Below are 22,138 nucleotides of genomic sequence, written 5' to 3'. Positions count from 1 at the left end.
TTTTAAGTCACTTCAAAATTTTTAACTGCATTTGAAGGGGTGCACTGAAGAGATTTTATCTAATCTCATTTCAAAAAGTGCCATTTTTCATACTCTATAGAGCAACATCCTAAGAAAGAAATAAGTCAACAGTATAAATAGAATATGCTCCCATTGCCCAGTGTTGCCAGATCCCTGAATAACACGAAGAGAGAAATACTTATCAAAGATGGAAGAATAACAGGGACAATATTACAGCAGTCCAATTATTTGAATCCTTTTAGGCTTTATGTCCTGTTAAAAGAGGTAGCAAAGGGCACATGGGTGGCTCAGTTGGTTAAGCATCCGACTCTTGGTTTTGGCTTAGGTCATGATCTCAGGGTCGTGAGATGGAGCTCCATGTTGGGCTTTGCACTTGGTGTGGAGCCTGCTTAAGATTCTCTCTCTCCCTCTGCCTTTCCCTACTCCCCCCCCTCCCAAAAAAAGGAAAAAGATCTAGAATGAGGTCTAATTTTTCTGATGTTTTATCACTTCCAAATCATAGTCAAGAACTGATCTATAATATATTGTCTCTTTTCACATTCTTTTGACTGGTAAAGTAAAAGGAAAACATGATCAACATGGTACTTTGGAAATCTTTGGAATTTAAGAGAGGCTACAAATTTGTCATTGTTGTTTTAACCAGAAGACCCCTTTGTGTAGTCCACAAAACTTAGATCTCAGTAATTTAAACATCAAATTCTGCAATCTATCTGCTATGTTGGTTTGAAAGCTGAGTCAGCTTTTCTCAGCTTGTCATATAATGCTTACCTTTCAAAATTGCTGTGAGGATTAGATAAGACATGTATTTCCTTTATGCCCTCTGTGGAATTCAATAGGCATCATAAAAAGTAGGGCTGTCTGGCCAAGATGTCTTTCCTGGCTGGAAAGCCAATGTTTGAACTTGTAGTTGTGTCCCCAGGTAAAATGTAGAAAAGGTAGAGGGAGGGGAGGCAAGAGATAGTCACAGACTTTATCTCTTTCAAGGTTTTTCCTGACTTTTTCTGTCTTCCATATCTTATACCTGAAGTTCTGCCTGATTTGGTGGTTGGACCCAGTCTGTTTCTGTATGTATATTCTTAGTATACCCACTTCCCACACTTCCTTCTCCTGGCTTTTCTAGGTTCTTATTTCTTGTCTCCTTATCTCCTTTCTTTGGGGTTTGTCAGAGCATATATCTTCACCACCCAAAACTTTCCAGGGGCTTCCCATCTCATTCAAATTCTAAGGCATGTCCCTCCAAATCTCCCTGTCACCCTTAGGTACCTATTTGACCTCATCTTTCGTAGTGTCTTTCACTTAATTCCAGCCTCTTTGGCCTTCCTGCTCTTCTTCCATTACCCCTACACTGAGCTCTCTTCAGGGCCTTTAAACTTGCTATTACCTCTATGTGTGTGTGTGGAGGGGTTTGGAGGGGAAGGTAAAAGTGTGGGGGTGGAAGGGGGGAAATGCTTCTCCCACAGATATCCACGTGGCTAGCCTAAATAGCCTTTGCCCAAAATATTACCTTCTCAGGAAGGTCTTTCCCTCAGCATTCCCATTCCCTTTCTTGTTTCATTTTTCTTCATTAGCATTTCTAACACTTTGTAATTTGCTTATATATTTTTTATTGCCCATCTCTTCCTCATTCAAGTGCTCCACAAAGGCAGATATTTTGTTGGCTTATTAACTGGTATAACTCCAGAGCCTGGAGAAGTGCCTATACCCAGCAGGTGCTCAGTATATCCTTCTTGAATGTGTGAGTGAATCCCTAGCCCACTCCCTAGGAATGGAAAAGAGTTCAACCTAAAGGTTTAGATGTGTATAGTAAAGGAAAAGCATGGTCTCTAGAGCCAGACAGCCTGGGTTCAAATCCTGTCTCTATCACTAACTGTCTGGGTAACCTTGGGCAAAATGTATATCTCTATGCCCTTCCCTTTCTTCATCTATAAAAGGAGACTAATAATGGTACCTACCCCATTAGGTTTGAAAGATTTGATCCTACTCCTTCACATTTCTTTGGGTTAAGTTAGGCTGAATTAGAGAGTGTGTGAACTGCTCCATATATCAATTATTTTGGCTCACTATACTATTTGACGTTAAACTGCCCTGGCCATATTAAAGCCTGTACTAAGATTTTATGTAGTATAATATTATTTCATTCAGGAACAGCTAATTTAAATTTACATATGTGTAGCCTTGGAATGTACCTTTGTGCTAAAAGTTTACTATAGTTAAATAAACTGTAATATATTTACTATAATTAATAGAGAAATTACATTGCAGGGGACAGCCTTTAAATATTGCCTTCTAACCCCTAAAATTACCTTGGCATTGATCTGTTGTACTGAAATGATATCTTAATTGCAAATGTTTTTTTATTAATTTTGTAAAACAATTCTTGGCTAACCCTTTACTTGAAATCATATTCATTATACCTCAGTAAAACTGGATAGAGAAGAGAAATCATATTCATATAACTAAAAACAATATGATGACATTTCCTTAAAAATGTTCTATGGCTCAAACAGGGCAATATTTAGATAATCAGATTTTGATTAGGGATATAAACATTTTCTGAAATGGAAGCTTATTTGTTTGCTAGGTGTTCTTGTTGTTGTTGTTCAAGTCTATAATTTCAGCAGATGGAGAATAGAACCATCTTTTACTTAGCAAATATTACTAAGTTCCCACTAGGCACTGCTGTGCTAGATGAGGAATGCTTTGATAGCAAGAAAGCACAGTCCCTGACCTGACAGGTACCTTGCAACTGAGACTTGACTTGTGTCACAATCTTTATGCAGGTCATACAACTGGTCTCTCATTAAATAATGACCGGCTGTATAAACTCACATATTCCACTGAAGTTTTTCTCGATCGGGGCAAAGGAAAACAACAAGACAGTGTAGGCTACCGAATTTCATCTAATGTGGATGTCGTCTTACTCTGGAGGAACCCTGATGGCGATGATGACCAACTGATCCAAATCACAGTAAGTATCTTCTACCAGAGATCAAAGATTGGATGTCAGCAAAGTCTTTGTGAACTGTATCATTCAACACTTTTGTGGGCTTGGTTATATGCCCATTTTAGTGTGTTATCTATCACTAAAATAAGTAGATCTACAGTTTTGAAGCTTTTGCTAATCAAAAGTGATCTGGTCTTTCCAAGTAGTTGAAGCAAGCAAAAGAAGGCATGTGCTGGTGGAAACTACAGCATGATGTCCAGTTCTATATTTTGCATTAATAGGCACATTAAAATAGAAATCATTTGAGATGTTCTAGGAGTGAGAAGTCTAGAATCCATGTCATGTGAAAAACAATTAAGACCACTCTAGTTGAAAGAAGAGATAAATTGGGAGCTCTCAATTTTTCTCAGTTCTTCCATATAAGAGATAGAATTACCAAGGAGGAAATGAACCTGTTCTGTGTTCTTCCTGAGGTAAGAAACAGGTGCTGTCCTGCATGGCAGTGTTTGGTCAGTTATGATAATTTAGATTTATGTGTTAAGAAAGGAGGTCAAATTAGATGGCCTCTGAGGCCTTAAACTTTCAGTTTTAATATGTGGTGATTCCATATTTGCTTCCAAGGGCCTAAAGCCAATAGATTTCTCCAGTAAAGTCAGTTATTCTTCCACATGTTAGTGTGAAACAGGTACACAGGATGAAGATCTGTTCCCTTGTAACTGATAAGTAGTTGTTGATAAACTTTATAATGAGGTGTCACTGTAATATGTGTACCCAGTGATCTTTGCTTCTTCGGATGTCTCTAAGGGCTGTTGTGTCTTCCAAGTTGGATCAAAACTTCATCATCCACCTCTCTGAGCCATTTCTCAATAGAACAGTAAAGTACTCTACAGAAAACATTATGTGCTTCCTTGTTCAGTAACCAGACTGTTCATCTTTAATTTTGTATATGTAAGGAAGTACAATGGGTTAGGATTCCTTTCAAAAAAAATGGTAAAGAAACTGAAGAAACCAGGCAAACAGCAACAGTCAAAATGAACGAGGAGAGTGACTGACAAAAAAGAGCCCCCTTCCAGTCATAATTATTGTAAACCTGAATTCACAGATTTCTTTAAGAATCAGTATTTTTACCTAATTCAAAAACCCTATTTTTGGATACCTTCTCCATTCTTTTAAAGTTAATGGCTAAGTCCTATGAATCATGAATTGAGAAACAACAGAATATATTATGGCCAACCCTGTTTATTGCTTTACCATTTTATTTTCTAAGAGACTGTGATGGAAATAGACATAGCAAGTTTTTCTAACAGGTTTCTTTCCGTGATTCCAGATGAAAGATGTAAATGTTGAAAACGTGAATGAGCAGAGAGGAGAGAAGAACATTTTCAAAGGAAAAAACCCACCCAAAGTCATAAGAAAGGAAAACTTGGAAGCTTTACAAAGACCTGTGCTCCTTCATCTAGTCCATGGAAAGGTAAAAGTGATTTTGGGGGTCCCACATCTTTTTTCTCCTACTTCAAATTTTTCTTCCCTTCAGTGGTTATTATTTTGCGGTAATTATGATATCACTGCTTTCATAGTAAATGGAACTTTTTCAAGAACTGATAGAGATTGTAAATTAAATACTTCAGAAGTAAATCAAGGCATTGAATTCACTTATATTTTTTAGCTATTTGTTTCCCATTTTTATGAAAATCTTAGTGGTACAACCAACTATTTGTTTACTGAGAGGCATTCTTTAAAGGTATATTCCTTATTAGATTAGGAAGGATTAGAAAGATATTATAACACACTAGATCATTACAGGTGATTGTGTACATTGTTCAGGAAAGTAGACAAATTATGAGACTGAAATGATCTAACTTAGATTAATGATATTGACTCATGAGAATATCAGTATCTGGCTAATGTACAAAATTGAAGCTTTTGAAAGGGCATGGCATTCCTAAGGTAGAGTTTATTTTTTAAAAAAGCACTTAGAGTTTATTTAAAAACTATGACTTTGAAAAGCATTTTATATATTAAAGTAATGCGTGAACACTATAATATCCATTTGGAAGTTTGCTCAGAGAAGTCTGTAAGTGAGCATTACTTATGATTTGATTGTAGTCTATTAAAAATGGTCTAAATATGTTTGGAATTGAGACACAATTGTGATCAGTGAATTACTAGGCGTTACATATGTGGGTTTATGAAAAGCATAGCTATTATATTGACATACATAAAAATGTATCTGTAAAGATGAAAACTCAATTTTAGGTACCAAAGTAGAAAAACAGTAAGAGATCCTTAGAGTTAAAATGCTGCACATCTCCAAAATGTCTCTAGATTAAAATTTTCTAGATTCAAAATAAAGGTGAAAACATATACTTTAATTATAAATTTCAGACATGTGATATATTGTTAATAATGATGTGCACTTTTATAGAAAGTACTAAGAAGGGATTCTTGTGTTGTTAATTCTACAACCAAATATGAATCCCCTTCTCAAGAATGCTTCTCTTCTCCTCGTCAAAATACTTCCCATGCCTCAGGCTTTGCTCACAAGGCCCATTCTTTTATAAAGTTTATATTCTTCCAACCAGTTGGAATTAACCACCCCTCTTTAAAACTTTATATTCCAGGCCCTCCCTCTCTCCTTCATGCCCATTCCACTCCCTTCCTCCCCAAAGCACCCAGAACCATGCCTTGCGTCGACTGATTTGGTGGTCCAGGAGACTTTCCCAGCATTCTCCCCATTCTCTCCTAGGCTTATTTCTATTTGGTGTTTATCACAGTATGTGGAAATTCTCTCTTTATTTGTCTATAGTCAGTATTCAGAGTAAGCTCATGGCAGCTTGTGTCTTTAACTCTGTATATACAGTGCCTTGCTCATAGTGGGGACTCAATGAATGTTTGCAAACTAAAGGCATGAGCATATAAGGATACCTGGGGCCAAAATGAGTTGAACTTTGAGAATGGCTTTGGTTACTGTTTGCTTAATAATAGCTAAATCAAACTGGGCACTTATTGTGTACCAGAGGCCGAAGGCATTACACGAATTATCTCTTCTATCCTCCTGAGAGCTCTGGGAAGCATCTTGTAATAGATGAGGAAACCAAAGTTAAGAGCAGTGAAGAAATTTACTTAGGGTCACACAAGTGGCCAATGGTAGAGGTGGGATTAAAATAGAATGTCTAAGTTCAAAGGCCAGGTTGGAAACATCTACATTATACTGTCTTCCAGCTGTAAGGATTTGGGGAAGTACCACCTCTCTGGTTGACTTGTAATATTCCTATTTTATCTTTCAATGTATCTATTAACTCACTTGATTTTCATATGGCACAACAACATGAAATACTGTTTTTTTCATCTCTGGCCTTCCAATGTGGAAAGACACTTGAGCCCATAAAATATTAGTTGCTTTTATAATCTTAATGACAACATACCCTTTTATAGCCCCTTGCGTAGCAGTTGAGTACAAAGTCTTTTGTTACACACACGAAAGGACTCGGTGCCCTCACTGTTCAAAGGCTGGGCTGGAGCTGCCACATCATTATTTCGGTGACTCCAACATGCCAATTCTACACGAGCTGTGATCATAATGATTTACGATAGTCTCAGGTTAAAGTGCACGGTGGTATCTATCAATGATATGACAAAGTACTCGTTGGAAAAAAAAAATATGACCCTGGAGCCTAAGAAGCCATGTGGAATTTTCAGCCACATCACTGTCAGAAAGATCATTATTTAAATGATCACTTCAGTTCACTATGAGAGGAATTATGAAAGGAAAAGCTAAACTGCTGATTGGCAGTTTTTTTTAAAAATGTGTTCCACCCCAGACTCAAATTCAGTTTTACCTCCTGAAATTTCTGTGATTTCAAGGATGCTCAGCAGCATGTATTTTTTTTTGGCCTTCCAGAGCCCTGTTTTAAGCTCCTATATTTACATTATAAAAGAGAGCCCATTAAAGCACTCAGATGCATATTTATTGCACATCATCCTTTTTCCATGCCCACTCATCTTCCCTACACAGGTGTTTGGGCATGGCTCCAGTTTTGTCTACAAATCATAGGTGAAGTTGGAAACATGACAATTTCCTGGTTAAGTTGATTAACATGACAGGCAAAAGATGCCTCAAGTTATAGCATGGATTCTTTTTTTGGCCTGAAATGCTAATCCAATTAACTGGATAATTACCAGATTTCCATTTCTGGTTTTCACTGTCAGTATTGATTAAATTAACCTCATGGCTGCTGAGTTGGCCCTTTATTTTGTGTTGTTTCTAGGCATTGATTTGTTCTCTGAATCTGGCAGTATGGCTCCTTTACATGCTGAACCTCCATAAGAAATACGACCCCTTGAAAACCTTCAGTTCTTCATCTATATCTTCCCTTGTCTGTTTTCCAGTGTGTCATTCCCTAGCTATACTCTGTTAGATACACATCGAAGATATATTTAGAGATAGAGCTCCAGCTAAGTAATTAAATAAAATGATTAGTCTGTTTGCTGGGATTCTTTCTGTTTATTTTTGTTGTTTGTGCCAGTTAATGGAATTTTGCTTTCTCTTATTCTTAAAGAATGTGTAACTTAAGGGGACGTATAGAAGCATTTTTTTTTCCTAAGGAAAAAATATGATGAATCCCTACTGATTCCAAGACAAAATTGGCCCTCAAAATTTGACAGAAAGAGGCACTGCATCTCCTTTTCCACAATTCACCCATCCTTCCTCTGTGTTTGGTTTCCGTGGGTTAAAGACTTAGTCTATAACTAGCTGGTGTCACTGTTGCTTTCCGGAAGCTGTTGGCACTGTGAATTTAGATAAGAGTCCTGTGCTCTCAGATGTTCAGAGCTCATTTCAGAACCGAATGAAGTAAATCAGCTTTATAGCCTGAATGTAATAAAACTTAACTTGGTTCCTGTTGCGAAATAATAAATTTAAGATTATTGCTGTGACAGCCACATGGACTGAACTGCAAAGTTCTGACTCATAATTTTTTTTTAATTATCGAGAGCCTGCTCAATTCTAACAGTTTTGACATTTAGCTAATATAGATACCAGAGCCGTCTTTACTTTGAATCTCATCGGTCTACACTGAAAGAACAGTATTTAGGCCCTAAAGATAGCAGTCATAAAAGTGAGGAAAAACAGATTTGTCCACTTTTCTAGTTTTAGGGAAACAATAAAAATTAATAGAAGAATGAAAAAAAGTCTTTTTTGTGTCTTCTAGTTTACACTGTTCAATCTGTTAGGGAAAACAAGTTGCTAACACCATTTTCTTAGAGATCTAGCAGTCAAGATCAAAACTTGATCCATAGGCATGGGCCATTGATAGAAGAGCATTTAATCTTTTCTGTAGTCCAAAGATTAAATCAGAGAACTAGGTTTCCTGAAATTTTAAGTAAAACTTTATATAAATACTTCGGGCACATTTTATAGCCTGGAAGGAAATTGAGAATACTGATGACCGTACACAAGTATTTTCACCATTTAACGGCTCCTCTTTGCTTTCTGAGGTACTGAAGACTCAGGCCACAAAAGTCACAGGTCATAGGCAATGCGTATTGCCACTAAGTGAGTCCTTCTGGCTGTGTCTGTGTTTAAGCGATCCACTTATAAACCTTTACTAGTCTGGAGATATACTCCCAGAAATTTGAAAAGGAAGTTACACTGTAAGTCTGAAAAGGAAAGAAGACCCAGTTAACAAAATAGAACATCGGAAACTCAGCCTTGGATCTGAGAAATTGCCAGTGATTTGTTTGAGAATATGATACCATGGATTTTCAGACGCTGAAGTCACCATTCCAGTTCCTTTTTAACCTGGACAAACACAATTCCAACATTTATAGGTTCGTTCAGTATAATGACTAAAATTGATTGCTGGATAAAGTACCTAATAAATTTGTCAGTAGGCAGAGTATATGTAGAAAATAAAAATAGAGATTTGAGGCACTTGTTTGGCTAATTCAGGCAAAATATCCTTTTCTAAGGTGTGAGAGACTTATCATATAGGTTGAATTGTTCAGATTGGTATTAACTGAATTCATTGCATAATTACTGAACTTTCTGTTTTACTTGAGAAATCATGGTTGGTTTTAAAGAGAATAGGAAGGCATTCAGGATATTTCCAATAGGAACGCTCAGCTATAATTACCATAGACCTTGGGAATTTTTATAAGGAAGCCTCTACTTCTAAATTGTGTGAGGTGTTTGGAGTTAATATAGGGTGAAAAGTGACAGGCCTTCCAGAAAATTCTCTTTGTATTTTTATTCTTGTTCCTAAACATTACCTAAATTATCAAAATGGTATGAGACATCGTTATCACCCCTGGGCCTATAAATATCAAGGATAAAACAAGAGCTAAGCCATTGACTATTACAGACAAATCACAGTCATCCTCCTCATTTCAACCTCTTTTCCTGCCTTCTGAAGGGACTCAAAGCAGTGCCTGTGGCAGGCCATGCAATGGTAGCAATCTCAACCTCAAATTTTCCAACCATCTCTATCTCCTTAAACCCAGGGTCAGTGTGAATGCTGGAGGGCCAGAGAGAGTGGGCGTTAATTAGGGTCATGTGTAGGCCCTTGTCATAGCCCTTAGAGGCTGTCCTAGTTTATGAGTGTCAAGTATGGTAATTGCCATTCTCTTCCAAGAACTGATTTCTTTGTTATTTTAAACATTGGTTCATTTTTGTTTCAAGCAGAGTTATAGGTAGGGAACATATTCATATGTTCAAAGAAAATATTCTTGATTTCTCTTCCTTGGGCAATCCTTCTTGCTTTCACAGAAATCCTAGTCTAAATCAGGGCACTCTTTCCTTCCCTAGTCTATGCCCATCTTGTTCAGAGCCTTAATTATCTGTCTCCCAAAATTTCATATTCTCATGGTCTAGCTTCTTAGGAACTTAAATAGCATCTTTTCACAAAAAAGAAATTCCAGCTTTGGAGTAACAGATCTTTGTCTCCCAGATTGTTGGGGGTGAAAATCTGATCTTTCCTGCTAATTATTTAACCAAATTGATAAATGATACATTTTTGCTTCATGTATGTTTGTGTTTTTTCCCCCCTAGATCAAAGAGTTCTACTCATATCCAAATGAGCCTGTGGCCATAGAAAATCTCAAGAGAGGCCTGGCTAGCCTATTTCAGATGCAGTTAAGCTCTGGAACCACCAACGAGGTACTTACTAATATTAAGGATCCAGAATGTTATTTGTCAATAGTTACCAAAATTGCTCATATGGATTTCTATTTGTAGAAATTCAGTAAAACTCACTACTGTGGTAATACTCTGAAAAGGTGAGTAGTGTGATTAAGTCTCATTTACATGTGAAACAGAATTGCCATTTACCCCAATTCCTACTCAAATGCAGGGTGAAGGAAATTAGAATCCATTATACTAAGGAGACTTACGGAATGACTAAATGATAGAGATGCAGAAAATGTTGGGGAGCATTTCAGTGGCATCACTATACATCACGGTCCCATGGGGACCTTATTTAAGATATGGATTCCCTGCAGAGATTCTGATTCAATAAATCAGGGAGGTCCTGAGCATCTGTCTTGTAACAGTTTTCTCAGACAGTTTCGATGCATTGTCAGTCTGGGGATCCAGTGGTCTATACTAACCCCCTTCATGTTACAGATGAAGAAAGTTAGGTTAAACTAGAGAAGTTAAGTGGCTCCCCAGTGTCCCACTTTGAGTCAAAGGCAGAGCTGAGTCTGAGTACCTGTTTTGAATTCAGCCATGGAAGCATCAGGAGCCCCAGTTTTCAGGCTGCTTCCCACTGGAATTTAAATGGTCCCTGTGAAAATCCCAAACGTTGTATTTTTACTTTTCTTTTTAGGTAGATATCTCTGGGGATTGTAAGGTGACATACCAGGCTCATCAGGACAAAGTGACCAAAATTAAGACCTTGGATTCATGCAAAATAGAGAGGTCTGGATTTACAACCTCAAATCAGGTATGATTGGTATCAGCCTCTTTAAGGCATCCAAATAATTACATTTTGTAAAGATTAATTTAAAATGATAGAAGAATAAGGTAACAATATAATTTGGGAACATTTATAATTTTTAGTTTAGGGTATTGTTTCACACAGAACCAAATGAAAAGGTTTATTTTCATATGTTATAAATTTGTGTGGTGAAGGGAAGGTAATAAGAGGAAGCTCTTATGAAGATTAGAAGAGAGTGTGCTATTTGACTTGATTCAAAGATAAAAAGCTGATTGTTACAATGACAAACATTTATTTATTTATGTATGTATTTATTTAGATCTTGGGTGTCACTTCAAAAGCCTCATCTGTCACTACCTATAAGATAGAAGACAGCTTTGTCATAGCTGTGTTTGCAGAAGAGACACATGCTTTTCGGATGAATTTCCTACAAACCATTGCAGGCAATATAGTATCAAAGTAAGATAATGATGAAATTTAAATTTCTTTTCCTATTCTTTGATATATTTTAAAATATACATGTTAGAAATGTTAAATGTATGTAGGTTATATATATATTTGTATATTGCTTCCTCATTTTGACTGCTTCTTGAAAACTGTGACTATATCTTGCTCACCTTTAGTTTTCACGTTATCTACACTAATATATGGCATATTTTTTTAATTTTTAGAATTTTTTTCTTTTCTCTTTTTCATTTTCCATTGTCACATGGGTTATTTATTTTATTTTTATTTTTTAAATTTTTTATTATGTTATGTTAGTCACCATACCGTACATCATTAGTTTTTGTTGTAGTGTTCCATGATTCTTTGTTAATATATGGCATATATTAAATAGTTTTTTAATAGAATTTCATTTAAAATTATATCAATCATTTATTAAATAGATTTACATTTTAAAAAGGCAAACTACTTGATTCATTCTAGTTTATTTTCTAATTTTTCTGTCAGATCTTTCCAATGATAAGGTTAAAAAGTGGTGGCATTTGCATGCTCTCTCCTTGAGATTTTTGTTGTTGGTGGTGTTAAGAAACACATAAAAAGTTCCATAGTAAAGTGATATGACAGAATTTTTGTATTTTTGGTTTATAATACCATATTCAAGCCCGTCATTTCAGTGTGAAAAAATTTCTCTGGTCAGAAGTTCTCAGGGGCTTAAGAACTAGAACTTTCAAATCTAAGACTGTATGTCATTTTCAGATTTTAATTTAAGAGATTTCCTAGCATTAAATGTATTTTATCTTATGCCATCGCTTGTCAAATGATTTCTCTTAAGTAGCTCTAATAACAGAGCACAGTGGATGCAGAGTCTTGGGAAAAGTGCCTCAAGCCATAAATGCTTGAAATTTTTTTTGAAGTCTCATCTGGATAAAATTTTGCATTTTACTTTGCACCATATCGTTTTCATGTATTTTCATATAAAATAAATATTTTAAATTACTCATCAGGTCTATCAGGTTTCCACTGCCCTATAGCAAACCACTCCCAATTTAGTGGTACAAAAAGCAGCAGTCTTTTTATTATTCTCTCTCAGAATTCTGGGTCTTGCCTTGGCTCAGCGAGGAATGCCTTGTTTGGTGTCTGTTCTGCAGTGGCAGTCACTGACCGGAGCTGGTTCAAAGGTTGCTCCCTCACCTATTTGTTATCTGGACTGGGAAGACTCAAACTACTGAGGTTCCCCAAGCATTTCTCTTTATCAACATGTGGGCTCTCAAAATAGCGGCTTCAGGGAGTCAGACTTTGTACATGGCAGCTCAAGTCTCCAAAGCGACGTGCGCTGCTGGCATTCCAGATGAAGGCTGCATTTCCTTTAAAGATTTAGCCTTAGAAGTCACGTAGTTTCCTTCCACTGTCCCTCTCTTAGTTGGGGGAAATCACAGAGTCCTCCCCAGGATCAAGGATAGGCATGCAGACTCTACCTCTTGAAGGGAGAAAGTCAAGGTTCTGAAAAAGCATTTCAGGCAAAAATATCATGGAAGCCATTTTCAGTAAATAAGATTTCTTAATAGTCTTAGTTAATAAGTTGTTACATGGATGATATTTTCAGAAAGCAGGGCTAAATTTAAAAGAAGTGACATCACATATCTTCTTCAGCATCCAGGCAAGTTTTCTTCCCTATATTCTCTTAAATCTAGGCTTAGATTTTCAAATCCTTGAGTAAAATTGTTGTTCCAGAAAGATTTCATAATTATCTTGAGGTTTCTGCTACTGAGGTATTGCAGTTTGAAAGACATGGACTTACATAGTGTGAATATATTAGTATCTGGTTTGCCAAAAGGATGGCAATCAGTAACTTGTTCACTCAAAAGAAAGCTGCTAATGTGATATTTCTTTTCCTTGGTTGTGCAGGCAGAAATTAGAGCTGAAGACCACTGAAGCAGGCCCAAGTCTGAGACCCGGAAAGCAGGTTGCAGCCATAATTAAAGCAGTTGATTCAGAGTACAGGGCACTTCCCATTGTGGGACAGGACTTCCAGAGCGAGTGTAAAGGATGCCCTTCTGTAAGTGTGAACAACTCCGTTGTGTGGTCAGATAGGAGAATAATCATGGCTTAAAATTTGATTTTTCTTTTGTCTCCAATGGAAGCTTCATTTAATTTTTTGAAGAAAGTTTTTAAAGAGCTACCAGCTACCAGTGAATTCTAATGGCTCTAGCACTTAACAATATGCACCCAAGATGATGTGTAATCCAACAATAATTAACAAATAATTACTGTCCACTCATTTCAAATTAAAAATGTTATGACTTAAGGGCTGCTTCTGAATAGTAGTACCTAGAATGCAGTGGGGGAGAAAGGGCCTAATGAAGTTTGGGGAAAGCATGCAGTGTCAAGAGCATGGACAGGGATCTGAATCCTGAAAGTTCTACCACTGAGTAGCAGTAAGTCCTCAGGTGAAATATTTTACTGAGGTCAGTGTTCTGAGTATTGCTGTGAGGACTAAAAAATGATACCAAGTTCTCTGCTAAGTTAGGAAACACTTCTTTACCATGCCCCAACTCCCCTACAATTACAGACAGAAATGAGATAGCACATCTCCAAGGCAAACTGTAGATCATCATAACATTTTAAGTCCAACAAAGAGAGCTTTCATTCATTGCATGAATCAGTTGTGTTAATGGCCATTGATAGGACCTTAGGGTCTAGCATTTCCTAATCCTTAGCCTTTCGTCAGGAGAGCAAACCCTTGCTTCATGCTCTGTTGGTAGCTACCAGAAAATGCCGTTCCCTTGGATATTATTGGTGTTCAGAGAAGTAGAATTATCAAGAACTAATATCATAATTTGCTTAAATTATACCTGCTTGCTAATTTCTCACATTTACCAAAATTGAACTAGGGGAAAAACAAAAAGAGAGAATCGTCTTTCTCAAATCCTATTTTTTTTTACATCTTTATTTGAAATATTTCTTTTAATTTTATTATGTTGGTCACCATACAGTACATCATTAGTTTCTGACGTCGTGTTCCATGACTCATTGTTTGCATATAACACCCAGTGCTCCAGGCGATACCTGCCCTCCTTAATACCCATCACCGGGTCAAATCCTATTTTTTATTTGTTTTTCTTCCATATATCATAATGTTCCAGTGTAATTTTCAAATGTGTCATATGAAGGTGGAAATTGTTTAGGGAAGTGACTAATGAAACCAATCATCTTTTTTAATGCTATGAACTATTAATTTCTCTCCCTGCTGATTATAAGCCATTTTAGATTTTTGATAATTACTTCTTCATTATTGTAGGAAGGGTTTATGTCTTTGAGGAATTGCTTTCACAATTTCAGTCACTGTCACCATTGCAACCTTTAAAGAAAAAAATCTGAATTGACACTGGTGTGCTCTCTGCCCTCAGAAATGTGACCCAGTAGATCTTAAGCTAAGAATAGCTGGAATTTTGCTTTGGAATATCCTCTTAATATTAGATAGCCAAAAAGGATTTGAAAAAGAGAAAATATGTGTCTATTGCTTATTAGAAGGAGTGAATAATTTAAATATTGGTAGCATCCTGATAACCCCAGAATTAGAGAGCGGAAAGTCACTAATGGGATTAAAGACATTATTTACAACGAGGGGAAAAGTGGTAAACTATGAAAAATCAGTTATTTAGCATATTTCAAAGCCAGAATATGTCCCTAATTAGAATTATTTACTATTGTTAAAATCATAATAGAATAACAACAGTATGAGAATTACCTTTATCTAATACTACTCTACTTAATATGTAAGTAATGAACAGTTCAGACCCCAGGATAGCTAAACATTACATTTCATAAAAACAGTAAACTAAAGAGATACACTAGGGAGCTCAAGTTATTTCAAAGACTGATTTTCAGTGAGGTCCCGGTACATAAGAAACCTGACCTAGTTATTTAGCAGTTTATTACTCCAACACCTCCCGGTGCTACCAGAAACTCTGCACAGTTGCGCGACGATCGTCAAAGCCTGGCTTACGTATAATTCCCTTGGTGTAACGAAAATGACCTTACAGGTCCAGAAGCCTCGGTTCTCTGAAGCTAAGTACTAACAGACCAAAATGGTCCTCTTGCAGAGGAATCACAAACAGAGTGAGCAGGCCTTTATGTTTGTCTCTGAGAGTCACAGCAGTGTGAGAGGGGCATGTGGCAATCAGGGATATGGAGGTAAGATACAAAAAGCTTCTCTTGCTTGTCAGTTACAAGGCAAGATTTCTTTCTGGGGAGAACTTCCCTTGACAGTGCAGCTGTCCAGAATCCCAAAGGGGGGTGTGAGTCTGCTGCCGAAGGGGGGTGTGAGTCTGCTGCCGTGTTTCTTTGCAGCTCGCAGAGCACTGGCAGTCAACCAGAAAACACCTGCAGCCTGACAACCTCTCCAAGGCTGAGGCCGTCAGAAGCTTCCTGGCCTTCATTCAGCACCTCCGGACTGCAAAAAGAGAAGAGATCCTCCAAATCCTCAAGGCTGAAAGCAAGGAAGTGTTGTAAGTTCCCGAATCTGGTGCGGGGCTGTCTGTAGAGAAGCATTTCTGGGTTATTGATTTCTTATTAGCAAGAAAGACCCCTTTTAACCAACTGCCCAACTTCCAAATCAATTACTGCGTTGTTTATGCATTTTCATCAAAGAGTTGTGCCATGATACAGTAACTTAACAATTACTTGACCAGAAATGTACTAAAACAAGGTTTTAGCAGTGACTCAGAATGAACATTTTTGGAGTGTTTCTGAGTTTAAATCAGGTCTAAATTGGTACATATATAAGGGAGGGCAGAACTCATCTTGACGCCATGATGCATGTGCTGCCTTCCTGTGTTTGGACCTATTAATTTACATTTGCAAAGACTCCAGAGTTGATTATAAAAACAAAAAAAGTATGACTTTTCAACTGAAAAATGTGATTTTATTAAAGATCCAGTGATCATACCCATTGAAGCCATTTTTTATATAGAAAATTGAGAACTAAGGTAAATAGTCAAAAGAATCTAGAAAAAAGAAATCTATGCATTATTTGAATGTTTGCTGAAAGTGTGATTCATTGACATGCATAATAGAGTTAACTTAATTCTCAGATTTACTTTGTAAATACAAGTGGTTTTTGTCTATAATATAGAATTTGTAAATACAAATTCTATTACCCTAATGATAATTATCCTAACAATACAGAAAATGGCTCGATTAATTTGACAGTCAAAACTAGCCATTAACATAATCAAAAATGGAAACTGGCCAACTTACACACACACCCACATACAAATACCCACAGTACCAGTAGCTGTAGTCACTGGGTTCAAAGGACTCAATTCTCCAAGAAGGAAATTGAGCTTTTTTTTCAAGAAGTCTCTTTATTCTTGATTATATTTGTTATTTACTTGCCTTGAGGACATTTTAAAAATTGATAGGAATTCCATATAACTAACCAGAGTTGGTTGCTTTCTTCAAAAAATAAATATTTAAACCAGAAATTGAAAGGTACACAAAATCAGAGATTCTCCAACTCCTGTTTTAATCATAGAACTTTAAAATATATTTGTAGGGTGATTTGTCTTTATAGGAAAGGCAAAGATACTGACAAGAAAAGTTTAAAATTGGCTATTAGTTTAGAATGGAGATTGAATTAAACTTTAACCTTATTTGTATCCTAAAAACCTTAAGGTAGCAATTATTTGGATAATTTCTTGATGTAGTTTCTAAATCAGATTACAGGTTTCTTCTGCCACCCGGAAGTAGAGCCTTCATATGAAACCTTTTGTCACCCTAAATGGTGTAAAGCAAATAATTACCATTAATTTACATGGAAAATTTTTGAGGATTTCCAGACCAAAAAAAGTAACCTCTCTTAGGTTTTTCTGATACCTTAGGACACATGTTGCAAATGGATACACGAAATAAATCGAGATAAAGCTCAGATGCTCATAGACACAGTTCTAAGCTATGGTGGCCTGATGCTGAGATGCTGAGTGTAGTTCTCTGGGAAGGGGCTTGATGGGGCCACACTCACTGCTCAGGATGCACTGCCTCCATAACGGGCTTGCTGCAAAACATGTTGAATGCTATTTTGCTTTTAACCTTTTTTTTAACCTTTTTTTAAACCTTTTTTTTCCTCTTCAGATTTCCTTTGGTTACCAAAAACAGGTACTAATGTAGGGCTTTTGTAAAAGCAAAGTAGCCTAACACAAACTTTGGAAAATCAGAGGATACTTGTACTTACATAATACTGTACCATATAATATGTAACCCCATGTAGCATAGTGTAATGGAAGGGATACTAGGATGAACTAAAATCAGAAGACCTAGTTTTTTTAAAGATTTATTTATTTGAGAGAGGGAGAGAGTGAGCAGGGGGAGGGGCAGAGGGAGAGAGTCTCAAGCAGACTCCCCACTGGGCAGGGAGCTCCACACCAGGCTCCTTTGCAGGACCCTGAGATCATGACCTGAGCTGAAATCATGAGTGAACACCGAACCGACTGAGCCACACAGGCACCCCTGGAAGTCCTGGTTTTTATTTTGACCTCCAACACTGTATAACCTTTGAGCAAATTGTTTATGTTTAGCCTCTCCAAGCCTCACTTTCAACATCTGTAAAATATGGAGAATAATTCCTTCTAGTTATTGTAGCATAGTGGAAAACAGGGTGGTGGAATGTAACATTTCCCAAAGTGTCCATTGTTTGTATCCTGTAATTTGCAGAATATTAACAAGTATGCCAAGAGGAAAGAATTCTGTGAGCAACTGAGTTGGAAAAATGCTGGGCGAAACCAAATTGAATAGTTTTCTTGGCTGCAGAAATTTTCAACATCTTCAATTGTAAATTATTATATATGTTTCCTTAAACATTTTCTAAACTTAAATAATCTTGAAGATCACTTTCCTTACAGCATTTTGTAGGACTAGAATCACATGGAAAATAACACTTTGGGAAACACCAAAGTATTTAAGAGAGCACGGATACCAGAGTCAGAAAAACCTGAGCTCCAAACCCAGCTATACACTTCACAGCTATGGGGCCTTGAACATCTCTGAGTCTGTTTCCTTGTATGTAAGGGGGAATTAAACTGACAGAGATGTTTCATGGATTAAATGTAGTAATTGTATTAATAACAGCATATATTTATTGAGTGTTCCAAGTGCTCTACATAGGTTACGTAATCTAATCCTCCCAACAATTCTAGGGTAACTACTATTTTTGGCCCCATCTGACAAAGAAATGAAAGCAAAAGAGAAGTTGCACACCCAAAATCTCTGGTGCAGTACTTGCGTAATAGGCACCTAACAAGTACTCTCTTTCAGTCTCTGCTTCATTCACTACTGGGTTTTTGTTAGGAACAAACTGATCGAGTGCAAGTGTGTCCTTTTTTTGAAGTATAAAGCACTAAACACATGTATGGTGTGTTCATATGATGTGAAATAAACTTACATACATAACATACATATTCATTAGTATGACAACTAGTTTCAGAAATTTTACCATCCCAGACTCAACCGGATTCCTGATGACCGGTGTACATAATTAGAACTTGCCTATAGGAGTTCTCGGACCACATAGCCATTATGGTTGAACATTGGACATGAGCATGGTAACTATGCCATGGTAATTTTTATTTTTAGAAGAAATGAACAACATCTTCTCCCTCAGGTATATATTAAAGTTAAAAGGATTTCCCATCTTTAATTTAAATAATACCACCTGAGTTAAATTAGGCATTTGAGAAATGTGTACATTTGCAAAGCTAATTAGACAAAAGAGAATCAGTATTTGAGACCATAACTCTAATGTATCACTCATGGAGAAAAGAATTTGAACCTAATTTATAATTTTGCATGTATAATTTTGACATACAAATTTCTAAATTATATTTGGCTTAGGCAATTACAATAAAATTAGTTTGTATCTTCCGAGTATACGTTGAATTAGAGAAAGAAGCATTAAAGGAGTGGTTTAAAATAAAATGGGGGCTCTTTTTGAGGAAGTTATTATTTTGTGTTTGTTTATATAAAAAAATTTCACTTCTTTAGGAAACTCTAATCAATGGAAAGTCTGTGAATGGTAGAGATTTAAATAATTCCTTAAGTCCACTGAACATTGATATCCATGACTCTCCCTTTTTTGTAGACCTCAATTGGTGGATGCTGTCACCTCTGCTCAGACTTCAGACTCATTAGACGCCATTTTGGACTTTTTGGATTTCAAAAGTGACAGTAGCGTTATCCTCCAGGAGAGGTTTCTCTATGCCTGTGGATTTGCCTCCCATCCCGATGAAGAACTCCTGAGAGCCCTCATTGTAAGTCAAATGAACACTGGGAAAATAAAGTCTCTCAGCTACTAAAAAATTCATTAAGAATCCAGGCAGTAATTGGATTATTTTCTATCCATTAATCCATTAACTATAGTAAACTGTTTCACACAGCGTCTTCTTTACAATTCCCCTAAAATAACATAAGCTGCATTGTAAGGAAATTTAAAGATTATATTCACCTACTATACAATATGACATAGAACAAAATTTCAGAGGAGATGAATTTTGGTTATGCTTCAAAAATTGGTTTTAAAAGTTTTCTTTTGACTTCAAAAGTCTTCATGGCATTTAATATACAATACATTGAAGAGATACAATTCCTCCAATATTAAAAAAATTTATGTTGGAAACAAACACTAGACTTCTCTTGGATCCAAGATTCAAAAACAAAATGTGCACTTATCCACTTATGATCCAGTGGAATAATTTATAATCTTTTTGGAAAATGGGACCATTTGAGGACCTGATAAAAGCAAAGAATCTCCTCTTCACCCATATGCAAAATTTTACAGACTAGTTTTTTGGTTCACTGACCCAGTGAACCCAACCCATAAACCCCTCAGGAGTTCATAGACCCATGTAAAGAAGACCTGGAGAGGAGAGATTCTATTAATTCTTCAATTCAAAGAATTGTAAGTGTCTGCAAATCAAAATTTTCAATTTGCTATATAAGAGCATAAGAACATTTTCCTTAGACATAGATTACATTGCGTCTTAAAAAACATTTCTAAAAATGTCCCTTGGAAATGTTTAAATGTTTTGATAACCTATTTTATCTCTGTTCGGCTAATAGAGTAAGTTCAAAGGTTCCTTTGGGAGCAATGACATCAGAGAAACTGTTATGATCATCATTGGGGCCCTCGTCAGGAAGCTGTGTCAGAATGAAGGCTGCAAACTCAAAGTAAGTGCAAATCCAATCTCATGTATTATATAGTTCCAAATCATTCTATGTCACACTCACTGAGCTGCCTGTCACTGGCACTCCTGATTTCCCTTAGCCTACTCCTCTTTCCCTATTTCATAGCAATTATTGTCATCTAACATACTTTATAATTCAGTTATTCATGACAATTATTGCTTATTTCTCTCTCCCACTGAAAGGTAAGATCCATGCAGAAATGAATCTTTGTCTTGTTAACACCAATGGCTTAAAATAATAGCCAATGCATGATAATGTTTAACAGATACTTGCTAAAGAGTGTGAATAGTCTATTAATCCCTCACCATTATATATTTATTGAATGCCCACTACATATGTGGCTTTCAATGGCATGCATGGTATAGTTCTTTTTCTTAGGAAAATATTAGACTCTAGGGCTATCTCCTAGAGGAGAACTATTTTTTTTTAAAGATTTATTTATTTATTTTAGAGAGAGACAGGGAGTGAAAGAGAGTACGAGCAGGAATGGCAAAGGAAGAGGGGGAGAGGATCCCAAACAGACTCTGTGCTGAGCATGGAGCCCTACAGAGGGCTTGATCTCACAACCCTGAGATCACAACCTGAGTGGAAACCAATGCATAACCGACTGAGGTGCCCTGAGGAAAGCTTTATAATAAGTGTGGTTTGCAGTTTTGAGTTTTGATGGGGAGAATTTAGTTACTTCTAATTACCTAGAACTTTACATTTTCTTTTTAATTTATTTGCTCAAAGCTTCTCCATTTGTCTGAGTGGACTATTAATTTTCACATCTTTCTCATAAAAAACCAGAAACCTCACTTTGTGAACTTAACTAGATATAGAAAATCCAAATGGATTAATATCCAACACAGCCTATCTTTCTATAATGCAAATAGATTAAAAAAGCTGAATATATAAAAAGTCTTTTTTTGGTCCACATTTATTATACAGCCAGCTTCTAGTCAGCATTTTTCTTCTCTCTCAAAAAAGACATTGCTATATTATTTTGCTTGCTGAGTGCTTGCTCTTAAAAATAATAGGGAGAACATTCTTGAAATAGTGTCAAAAGAGGCAACCCATAACTAGAATGTAAACTAAGTATGAAAAAGATTACTAAAAAAAGAAAGAGCATTGAAAATGTTTGAACATCAGCCTAGTGAGTTCTGGCAGAGATCAAATTTGTATTACTACTATGACATCAAAGCGGTTGACTTCTATGACTTCGTACATTTTTTTCAATTTCCATAGTTATTTGAATAGATGATTTACTTCGGTGATCATATATCAAACACCTTAGCTAAAGACAACACTCATATATGAAAGCATCCATTCAGCAGGATTTAAAGGGCATCTACTCTGTGTTAGGTGTGATGTTCATCCCTTAATATAAAGATGCAAAACATATTCTGCCATCTTCAAAGAACTCCCAGTCCATTTATCAAAAACAAACAAAAAATAATATTGAAATATAAACAAAGGGCTTCAAGAATACAGACTATATAGCAAACAGCAAACTATTCTGTTTGGGGGTGCTGGGGAAGGTTTCAACAAAATAGTAATATTTGAACTTTGTCTAGAA

At 36.4% G+C, this 22,138-nt stretch overlaps 1 protein-coding gene across 1 annotated transcript in view; it reads left to right on the top strand.

Annotated features, from left to right (window-relative positions):
- Positions 1-22,138, top strand: part of MTTP (microsomal triglyceride transfer protein) — a 45,155-nt gene that overhangs the window by 3,026 nt on the left and 19,991 nt on the right. The window contains exons 2-10 of the mRNA XM_002928002.4: positions 2,802-2,989; positions 4,293-4,436; positions 10,014-10,121; positions 10,789-10,905; positions 11,219-11,358; positions 13,249-13,399; positions 15,694-15,851; positions 19,478-19,646; positions 20,455-20,562. Of these exons, the coding sequence (XP_002928048.1) occupies positions 2,802-2,989; positions 4,293-4,436; positions 10,014-10,121; positions 10,789-10,905; positions 11,219-11,358; positions 13,249-13,399; positions 15,694-15,851; positions 19,478-19,646; positions 20,455-20,562 (1,283 nt within the window). The remainder of the gene's footprint in view (positions 1-2,801; positions 2,990-4,292; positions 4,437-10,013; positions 10,122-10,788; positions 10,906-11,218; positions 11,359-13,248; positions 13,400-15,693; positions 15,852-19,477; positions 19,647-20,454; positions 20,563-22,138) is intronic.

This window comes from Ailuropoda melanoleuca, chromosome 11, assembly GCF_002007445.2.
Source record: "Ailuropoda melanoleuca isolate Jingjing chromosome 11, ASM200744v2, whole genome shotgun sequence".
Lineage (NCBI taxonomy): Eukaryota > Metazoa > Chordata > Mammalia > Carnivora > Ursidae > Ailuropoda > Ailuropoda melanoleuca.
Note: the sequence above shows the minus strand (reverse complement) of the source record. Positions and strands in the feature narration are given on the sequence as shown.